Raw genomic sequence first — 11,077 nt, 5'->3', positions numbered from 1 at the left:
ACACACACACACACACACACCACCACCACCACCACCACCACCATACGGAGAAACACAAATACAGACTTCAACATAAGTTATAAGGACCACTTACCACTTGCAAATTTGACTAAGATTCCCGCAGGATTTGGGTTCTGCATGTTGTAGTTTTGCTTCAATTTGGAAGCTTTGCAGTACGCATTGTTGACCCATTAACACTTTCAGAGCAAAACATTTTGAAACATTCCTTGCTGTGTTTTTTTCTCGAATTTTAAAAAAATCAGAGCCGTCTGTCAAGGTGGTCCTTAACTTATGTTGAAGTCTGTATGAGCTTGACACCAGGTTCAGTTTTTGCCATTTTCTTATAGAAAACCAGTGGTGCAGAAATAACTAGAGAAATAGCACAACATCAAAGGATTTCCCAGTTACATACTGAAAGTGCACGTATTATTTCTTTGTTGTCGTGTGTGAGAAAAAAACCAACAAATACAAGAAAGTGGGTGGTTGGCGGGTGCTCTGGTGTGGTTTGCTTCTTCTTTCCTATCAAACATCTATTGTCCTTATCTCCCCTCCTTCTATTTTGTGTTTGTTACTCTCTTGTAACACCTCTAATCTTCTGGCGCTCATATGACCTTATGCAGTTGCGAGCGCCGTAAAACCTCTACTAAAACAAACAAATACAAGAAAGACAGAATCCAAAGCATGTGCTGTCTGCATGAAGTCCTAGGTGATGCATGGTGTGTGTGGTGAACATAGCCCTGTAGCTTTGTACTACTCGAGGACTTGCTGTCAGTAGGGTTTCATTAAAAACGTAGTTACTATTTGTGTGAGCATTTTTTGTGTGTGCTTCCAAACAGCGGTGATACGGGAGCTGAAGCAAAATTTACAGTGGCAACAGAAATGTCTTTTTAAAAATACCTGTAGTTAAAGTGTCTTCTAGGGTAGCTGATGTCTTTAAGTGGTTGTAATAATTATAAGAAATTATACATGTATTGTTTTTGTTTTTTTCATTGTATTTGTTTAATGAGGCTGAAACGTTTAAATGTAAATTAAGAGTCAAAGGAAACTCGAGAGTTTTCATTTTTCACTTTTTGACAGCTGTTACTTTTTCTGAAATATTTCCAAGATCTATTAACGCATGACCCCTTCTTACAGACGGAGGAAAATAATAGAACATGTCATGATTACTCAAATAGGTTTGCTGGATGAGTTCAACTGTTTTTGGAGATTGTATGAAAGCGGATAGACAATATGATTTCATAATTCTGAGTTTAAAGTGGTTCAAGTAATAAGCTTGGGAATTTTCCTCCGTCGTTTTTGTTTCGAATTCACGCCTACAAATAAAAAAAAAAACTGCACTTGGCACTCCACGTTCAAAGTTGCTTCCTCTGAAGTTTTGTAACAGTGTTGTTGTCTCTCATAGCTGTTTACAGATAGGTGCAAATTTTGCTGTCACTTAATTTCTTGTGCACAGTTTGAAAGACTTTGTTCCTTTTTCAAATTTCAGTTTGTTGAAAAGGGCATTTTAGTTCCAGAAATTAAAATTTTATTCTTAGATATGAGCTCTTATGGTTATAATCTTTTGATATCATGTCCGCCCAAAAAATTCTCACACTGTTTTGTTATTTCTTAGAATATTTTTACTCTGTTAAATGCTTTCCCACCTCTTTATAGAGTTCAGCTTGTTGCTTTGAACAATTCTGCGTGGTGCATGTGTTTGAAATATCCCCGTCCGTGCTGCCTGACTATTTGCACAGTCATATTGTTTATTTTTTAAATACTTTTTCTTTTCTTGTGATTGACAGTTACTCTGCACCTGACCCCTTTCACCTTCACACCCCCCCCCCCCCCCCCCCAAAAAAAAAATAAAGGCTTTACACTACAATCATAATGATCCTAGATCTGAATTGTATATATAAATCTTTTGCCGTCATTCAACATTGCAGTTTATAAAAAGTTTATAAAAATGGAAAATCAGGTATGTTGTAGAGTTTGATAGAACGCAGCGATTGGTCATAGTCTCATTCCTGTTCTTAAAATAGTAACGAGGATTTAGACGACTTAAACATTTTGTAATAACATAATTTATACCAAAAATAGAACGACTGATTTTTGCTTATCCTGAATTTTGACAAACAAAAATGATGAATGACGGTGATGAAATATGTACAGCTACCCAAGGTATATGAAAAGTCTTGATAAGTTTTGTTTCTTTAAAAGTTCTTTTTTACATTTATTTCTGCTTTCTTTTTTTCTTTGTTGTGGGAAAGTGCTGACAAGCTGTTTGCTGGACATCTAATTCACCTCTTCCTGTAATACGGTATGACAACAGACGTGAGTATGAGTGTGTGTGTGTGTGTGGGGGGGGGGGTGTGTGGGTGTGTGTGTGGGTGGATGAGTGGGTGAGGCTTTTCATCTCCCCTCAGCATTCATTTGCTTCTATATCTTTTAATACCCTTGTATAGAGAGATCACACTTTTCATTCCCCTCTCTCTTTGATCATATATTCATGAAGTATTTTTATGAGGCATGGGTGTCCACATTACTGCATGTTTTACTGACGAGAATTTCTGAAGTTTATGTCCTGTTGATCAATAGAAATTGCCTGAAACAGAATATTGACAAGAAAGGTTGTGTACAGCGCACAATATAAAAATGCTGCTGGATTTCTTAATCCTGTTTGTATTCTTTGGCTTTACTCCTACTGCATTATTTCAAAAGATGAAACATTTTTTTGTATAATTATATACATTACCAGCTGACAGCTGTTTGAGGGATCCAGAGGGATTTCATGGAATGGGGCAAACAGAAAGGAGAAGCGACATGGGTGGTTGGCAGGTGCTCTGGTGTGGTTTGCTCGATCCTTCTTTCCTATAAAAAATCTATCGTCCCTATCTCCCCTCATTCTTTTTTGTGTTTGTTACTCTCTTGTAACACCTCTATTAACTTTGAGTGTCTTAAGGTTACATTCGGGTCAGTGGCCTGGGGGGAAAGCTGAAATTGAATGTTAGCTTTTTTCTGATAATACATGGATAAGTACTGGAAAGGGTAAGAAGGGAAAATGTCAGACATCTCACATGTTCATTTTTGTTGTGGGCTGTACCACACACCTTTCCGCCATATCGCGACCTCAGTGCTTTCCTGTCCTATCTCCATTTTTTTAAGATATTGAAAATGTGACTTCTTCTTAATTAAGTTCACTCTTTGTTTTGAACTGTTTTCACTGTTATTAACCCTATCCGTACGCCCTAGGGTCATTTTTGTACCCCCGAGGTTGTATTCTTCACATTTTAGAATACTTCTAGTACAAAGATCTCTTTGAAACTTTCAGTATTTCTCAAAAAATCATTTTGACAGATTGCTATGCAAAGCGTACAGATCGAATTAACAAGTAAATTTCCTCTTTGGAAAGTGGTGGCACTGAGTTCCCCACGTCGTATGGATACGATAGTAAAACACGATGTACAAATAGGGTTAAAAATGGAGATATGACTAGAAAGCACTGAGGTCACGATATATATATAAATATATATTCATATACTCATAATTCCCAATTTGATGACTCTCCCATCTCCCAAGTTGCCCTAACCAAATCTCCCTGACTTGAATGCTACAACTTCCCCCTCCGCCCCGCACCTCTCCTTGTTGCCATTCCCTGCAGACTTGCGCCCTCCCGACGAGTTTGAGAGAGAGTTGGATGCTATGCTAGCCGTTGTGAAGAGTGAACAGCCGTGGCCACTCAAAGGTAGTGAAGTGAAACCAGGACGATGCTTTAGGACGGGTCAAAATGAGGTTTTCTGGGCTGGGAATTAAAACCAAGACTTTATAAATGTTGAGAGACGAACTTTTGTATTGATGTAAAATTGATGGGAGAAGTGGGAAGACGTGGAATAACATCAAGAGGCTAGCCCAGGATAGAGAAGGGTGGAAAGCGTTTGTCCGTGGCCTATACCCTGGTTCAGGGTGAGAAAGGCAATGATGATGATGATGAAAATTGCTGGTGCAAACATTTTGAGCGGGAGATAGGCTTGAGTTTACGTAAGTTTTGTAATGAGGAGTTGTGGGAATTTCTGTTTCATTATCTGAAATAAATAAATATTTATTTGTGAGCTGTTTTGCTAGTAGATTCTTAGTGCTTTGAACTTCATTTTGATACCTTTCAAAGCGTGTATTTAGGAATCCAGAAGTACAAAAAGTCTTCATCAATCATGGACAGTGATTGTTATATTATAGACAGATATTGAAATGAGCTTATGTGTGCCCTGTGTGTCTCCTGCTTTGCAAGTAGCTTTTTCAAAGCTGTTTGATTCTTAATTAAGTTCTTATTTTGAGATATTGGCGATAATAAAGGTAATAAAGATAATGATAATAAAGATATTAATAATAGTAATAATAATGATAATAATAATAATAATAATAATTGCATTTATGTAGCGCGTATCCATGCTTTACATGACAGCATGCTGTATGCACTTTACAACTATTATCATCTGAGACGAGCTGAACTTTTCTGGAAATGGTGGCATGAACCTCTAACTTCTCGTCTCCACGACTAGCATCCTTACTTCTGACTACTTTTCCTGTTTGCATTGTGGGTGTTGCTGTCAGGGTAGTGTTTGTCAGTTTAGTTTTTGCTTCTTGGACGCTCTGAACACAGATGTTGCTATGTGCATATAACAATGTGTGTGTGTGGGGGGGGGGGTTGTGCTGTGTGAACGGTATTGGTTTATTTTATTAGTAGGTTGCTTACTGTTGTAGTAGTTCTTGATATCTATATATGTTGACATATCGGTAGATGTGTTTTGTGATATGATGTGGTGTGACACGCTCGTATGACCATATGCAGTTGGGAGCGCCGTAAAACACTTTTCAAAACAAACAAGAGATTTAGTGTGACACGCTCATATGACCTTAATGCAGTTGGGAGCACAGTAAAACACTCACCAAAACAAACAAAAGATGCAGTGTGTGTCTCAATGCAGCAATATTTCTCTATCTAGTGCTAGTCAATATTACTGTTCAGTAAGTAAACTTCATTCATCCTTGAAAAATTGTTCATTAAGGGGATGGTAGACTAAATTGGGACATGAGAAGTTATTGTTTGATACAGTGATATTGTAAGATAATGAACTAGTCTTGTAAATTTAATATCGTTTTACTTGTTAGTTCCGCAAGGCTCTATGTGTTTTCATAATAGCGGTCTATTTTAGATATTTAAGATGTGTCGAGCATTTGCTAGATGTCCGTACGTCTCTTTACGTCCTAGTTGGTATCACTGTGTTCTCACGTTGTGAATACTGCAGCAACACAACCCTCACCCTGGCCCACCATTTCACGACGTGCATATATTAACCTTATTGTAAATCTCCCTGATACTACGGTAGTTACTACGTATAGCATGATGTTTTCACAATGGGGAATCACTGTAATCTATGTACTCATTTCTAGGGACATCAGGACTTACAGAAATGACCTGTAATGTTTCTTCGAGATGAAGGATTTTAAATCTCAAACTTTTTGTCTTTGTTCTTGCAACAAGAATCCTGACACCCCCACTCCCCATGACACCTGTCATCACCAAGCAATCTTCACCATGTGCTTTTGTCAAGTCTTTCCAAAGTTTATTTATGATGTGTCTGCTCCTCATTTTCCTTTCGCAAAATGATATTTGTTTGTAAGTCGGCTTTTATAACACACTTTCAAATCTGAGAGCGCTTTTATTTTTTCCCTCTCTCTTCCTAGTCTTTCCTCTCATATCAATATCCATCATGAGACAGAACTCTCTGCGGCCTATAGTGTAGGGGTCAGGTGCTTTGCTTTCGCACACAGAGGGCCCAATTTCGATTCCTGAGTACGGAGAATTTTTATTGAGTATCTTGGTCTTTCTGCTGGGATGTTGTGTCTCTCTCAGCCTGGGTGGCTCTGACAGAGCATGCCTTCTTAATGATTTAAATTGTGTAGATCGGGGCATAAAAAGCATTTATGCCAACCCCCCCCCCCCCCAAAAAAAAACAACAACAACAAACAAACAAACAAACAAACAAAACAGACAACAAAAAAACCCCCAAACTATCAAACAAAAAGAGAACTCCGCCTTCACTAAGACATATTCTGTGTTTTACAAGTTGTTGTTTTTTTTACGTTATATATAAAAAGACAAAAACTTTGAGAAAATTTTTTAAGAATCTGTCATATTGACATTTAAAATTTATGTTCTCAATTTATTTTCTTCCAGAATCCTGAGGTCTGCGAGAACCGGGAGCACTCACCAGTTTGTTCACCGTGTCATTGAAAGGGCTGAATGGAACTCTACACGTCTAATCAATATGCAGAATCGGATCTATTTCTTGTTTTAACCCCCCCTCCCCACAGAACCTACCGGAAGAAAGACATCTATCTATCCTATTGTTATTTTAGTCTCTGTTACCAATTTATTAAATACTTTTGTATGAACAGGAAATTATAGTGGAAGGAATTGTATTTTTTCTCCCCCCCCCCTTTCCTTATTTTTGTTGGGTGTTTAGTTCTTGGACGTCTTCCCCACTTAAGATTTCAGCGCCTCCTGTTTTGAATTGTTTCTAAGAAATTGTTTATCAGTGTTTGCTGGGTCAGTGTTTGCAGGGGGTTTCTGTTCATTTTACTCAAGGCTTTTACCTGATTGGTTACAACGGAAGCTTACTGTTCTAATTGAAGAGATCACGTTCCGTTTATGACGTGTACATTTTGTAGAGATTTTCCTTTTTTGTTGTTGCCGGTTTTTTGGGGTTTTTTGTCGCTATTATTTATTTGAGAATAGTAGCATCAGTGATCTATCAATCGAGTGTTTGGCCCCTATTGTTTCGGTCTATCGTATGTATATACATATAATATCAGTGATGGAATTCCTTGTTGCTTGCTAGAGGCAGAAGAATTTCATGGACTGGTAAGCAGGTGGGGACTTTATTCATTTGATGTGAAGACAAATTGCAAGCTGGTAAAGCATATTTCTGTATATATATATAGGGGTACAATTGTATTTTAAATAGCCTCTGTTCTTGTGGTTGTGTGTGTATCGATGGCTAGAGGGGAATGCTCTTGACAGATGAGGAGGGTACGGTGATGGGAGCTGTGACAAACAAGTTATGGGAAGTGGGTGGTTGGCGGGTGCTCTGGTGTGGTTTGCTTCTTCTTCTTTCCTATCAAACATCTATCGTCCTTATCTCCCCTCCTTCTTTTTAAAATGGTTTTTACTCTCTTGTAACACCTCTAATCTTCAGCACTTATATCACCTAATTGTGTTGCAAGTGCCGTAAAACTCTTAACTAAAACAAAAGATTTACTCGAAATTGTTTCTTTGTCTGTTTCAATACAGACGAATTTGCCCAAGATAACCCCCCATTGTTGAGGAGAAATGTGGTTGTCTTAGACCAGCGGAATCTTGGACAGTGTTATTGTAATATTGAATATTTAGAAGAAAGAAAAGCAAAACGGGAAGTGAGAAGTGGTTATTTGTACAGGTGGTTGTCTTAAATACCTGGCCGTTAGAGCAAACAGGTGGTTGTCTTAAAGACCTGGCCGTTAGAGCAAACAGGTGGTTGTCTTAAATACCTGGTTGTCAGAGCAAACAGGTGGTTGTCTTAAATACCTGGCTGTCGGAGCAAACAGGTGGTTGTCTTAAATACCTGGCTGTCAGAGCAAACAGGTGGTTGTCTTAAATACCTGGCTGTCAGAGCAAACAGGTGGTTGTCTTAAAGACCTGGCCGTTAGAGCAAACAGGTGGTTGTCTTAAAGACCTGGCCGTTAGAGCAAACAGGTGCTTGTCTGAAATACCTGGCCGTTGGAGCAAACAGGTGGTTGTCTTAAATACCTGGCCGTTAGAGCATGTTGGACTTAATTTTGCAATACCCCACTCTCGTCTGTTTAAAAAAAAAAAAAGCGGTGTTCAGTTTGACATTTTCCTCGTGTTATAGTGGTAGTTGAACATATTATTTTATTATATGCCTCTTTTAGTTGTTGTTTTTTTTAACTTGTGGAGAGCAGTTAGAAACATTTTCGACAGGCCCTTCAGTTTTCCGTGTAGGCTGCAATGTTTGCAAGATGGACACTGTTTGGATACATCAGAAGTGCTTGAGATATATATATAACAAGGGAACTCTGCTTTTTGCCTGGCGTAAAATGTCAATGTCTGTTTTAGCACAGCTGCCAGAACACAGTGTGGTTCCATATGGATGCTTGTAACCGGCAGGAACATTCTACTGAGAATCTGTGAAACAGAAGCAGGCGTCTTCATGTGTGGTTGTGCTTATTTGAAGAAGGAGAGCTGCGAGGAAACAGGAAGATTCAACAACCTGTGTGGTCCTGCGCCACGGATCTCCAACTAGATTCTTACTGGGAGAATAAGCAGATCAAATGGACTTTGAGGGTGGATCCTAAGGAGAATGGGGGAGCTGCTGTGCCGTAAGCTGACAAAATGCATTTTTTCATTTTGGCACCAACATTTTTTATTTGCTAAATCGAAAGCCTGATCAGTTACCCTACTTGTGTGAAAAAACAAAATTGAAACGGCGTCTAGTTTTTAAAAAATAAATTAGAATTCAAATTTCGGAATGACTGTACTGTTTTTAAATGATTACCTTGACGAAAGGTCTTTTTTTCTCGAAACTGCTCTGAAGAAAAAAGTCGTTTTGTCAGGTGACGACAGTCCAGGACATGTACAGTCTGCGATGATCCCAACCTTGTAGACAAATAGACAGGTAGTTGTTTCTAGTGATAAGTTCAGTCAGGACTGAAAAAGTTCTACAGCACAAATTTTGTAGTCCGGCATTATTGCACAAGTTTTGATTTGGTCGAATTTTGTAGTTGTAGGTGTGGATAGTCGAGACAGTGGCGTGGACTTCAACATGTAGAGGCGCATTAGTTTACAGTGCAGTCTCTCTATAACGACATTGTCGCGACCAGACAAAAATGTTGTTATAGAGAGTTGTCGTTTTTAGAGAGGCAACCGAAAGTTACTAATGATGTATGAGGAAAAAATCTTGAACTGGGCACCATGTTGCTACACAGAAGATGTCGTCATATCGAAGGTCGTTATAGAGAGGCTGCACTGTACTTCCCATCTTTTTTTTTTCCCCCTGACCTGTATTCCTGTTGCTGGTGTTGTTTTAGTTCCATATTGTCATTCCCCCAAGCCCCATTTATATTGTTTTGTCTGTTTTAATTTTTCTTTTTCATGCAGAGGAGGGGAGAGGGAGGGAGCGATGAAAAGGGCGGGGTTGGGGTGAGGTTACTTTACCTGTATACTGAGTAAGATTTTGTCACATTTTTGTAGATTGAAAGACAAACCTGAACTGTGTGCCGGTACAATCTTGCTGTCGGTTCATGATGTTCTCTCTCACACTTCTGATCTGATGTTGTTTGTCACAACACAGTTGATAAAGGCATTTATTTACCCTGGCAGTAGATGAGTCTGTTCTGTAGGCAGGTTGAATACTTTGGGGCCCTCTCTAGCTTTACAGTGTTTGTAAGGGCTAATTTGTAAAATAATATTTCTGATTTTAATTATTATAAGCAGGCTGGTGATTAAACCTGTCGCAGAAAGTTGTGCCTATTACTCCTAGCTTGCACATTTGTCATCCTGAATATTACAGAGTAGTTACTTTCTTACTTATTTATAGCATTTGAGTGATATCTGATCATTTGACTTGTGCATAGCCATCTGATCATATGACTTGTCCATGGCCATTTGATCATATGACTTGTGCATAGCCATCTGATCATTTGACTTGTGCATAGCCATGTGATCATGTGACTTGTGCATGGTCAGTTGTGAACTTATTCGTACTTTACTAGTGGGATGATGAGAATGAGAATGGATATCCGTCTGTGTGTGAGGAGAGTCTTGTGTGTGGGTCAAGCTGACCTGCAGTTGTGGCTTTCTTTCATTTCTTTTGTTTCATATCACGGTGGCGCTTGGTGGTGCTGCAAAAGGATGACAGGAGCCGGCCTCGAAGTTGCATGCACAAGTCCCTACCAAAGATCGTGTATAATAAGATAGTTCGCTCCTCCTCTTTGAGCCAGTTCAAAAAGTGTCCTCAAAATCCGGTGACGCCCGTTAAAAAAAGTGCGGACTTTGCGAACAGAGTTACCCTACTTGTGTGAAAAACTATAAAAATAAAGCGAAACTAACAAACTGTGCTATTTCTATTCTTCTTCTGGAGAAACGAAAGAGAACTTCAAAACAAAGACTGCTGCGCCATCTCAACCAATGAGCGGACTTCCGCGGACACTTTTTTTTGGCTGAGTGAACTATCTTGTTATGTACTGTCTTTCGTCCTTACTTAATTGATACAATTCCAGTGATTTCATTTCTCAACATAAAGTTTTCTACTTCTTAGTCTTCGTCTCTACTAATGCCCTGTTGTTAAAGTGAATGAAAGTGAAGTGAGCCTTTTTCTTTCTTTTCTGTGCAGATGTCGTTGTTTGATGTAGAATTCTGCACCTTGGTGGTGGGTGGTTGGTGGGTGCTCTGGCTGGTGTGGTTTGCTCCTTCTTTCCTCTCTAACAACTATCATCTTTATCTCTCCTCCTTTTTTGTGTTTGTTACTCCCTTGTAACACTTCTAATCTTCAACCCTCATATGACCTTACTGTGTTGCAAGTGCCGTAAAACTTTTACTAAAACTGAAGAATTCTGCACCTTGGTGGTGGTTGGCTGGTTGAAGATTTGTTGTATTGTTTTGACATCATGCTTCTTGTCCGTTGCTAGCATTTCCATACTTTTTTGTACAGGCACACAAAAAGTATGTTTAAAACATTATTTTTGTTTTGTTTTACTTTACTGCTGTGATTAATTTAAGAGATGAGAACAGCTTGTGCGACTGCTGTGAAATACACGGGGACTTTTTCAGGGCTAGCCTTTGGAAGTCTTGGCGTTTGTCTAGGGAGTGCTTGTGGATTGGCCCTCACGTGGCGTTTATCTAGGGAGTGCTTGTGTATTGGCCCTCACGTGGCATTTGTCTAGGGAGTGCTTGTGGATTGGCCCTCACGTGGCATTTGTCTAGGGAGTGCTTGTGGATTGGCCCTCACGTGGCATTTGTCTAGGGAGTGCTTGTGGATTGGCC

General features: G+C 39.2%; 1 protein-coding gene across 2 annotated transcripts in view; it reads left to right on the top strand.

The window, feature by feature from the left end:
* LOC101863500 (protein phosphatase 1 regulatory subunit 37 homolog) overlaps positions 1 to 10,113 on the top strand; it is an 89,721-nt gene extending 79,608 nt beyond the window's left edge. The window contains exons 12-14 of one of the 2 annotated variants that reach the window (XM_005095132.3): positions 3,641 to 3,724; positions 6,215 to 7,475; positions 7,698 to 10,113. In XM_005095132.3, the coding sequence (XP_005095189.1) occupies positions 3,641 to 3,724; positions 6,215 to 6,222 (92 nt within the window). In that variant the 3' untranslated portion in view covers positions 6,223 to 7,475; positions 7,698 to 10,113. The remainder of the gene's footprint in view (positions 1 to 3,640; positions 3,725 to 6,214; positions 7,476 to 7,697) is intronic. The other variant, XM_005095133.3, reaches the window with a different exon arrangement.
* The last annotated feature ends 964 nt before the right edge of the window (positions 10,114 to 11,077 follow it).

This window comes from Aplysia californica, unplaced genomic scaffold, assembly GCF_000002075.1.
Source record: "Aplysia californica isolate F4 #8 unplaced genomic scaffold, AplCal3.0 scaffold00096, whole genome shotgun sequence".
NCBI classification, from domain to species: Eukaryota; Metazoa; Mollusca; class Gastropoda; order Aplysiida; family Aplysiidae; genus Aplysia; species Aplysia californica.
The sequence above is the reverse complement of the archived record's forward strand: the minus strand, read 5'-3'. Positions and strand labels throughout refer to the sequence as shown.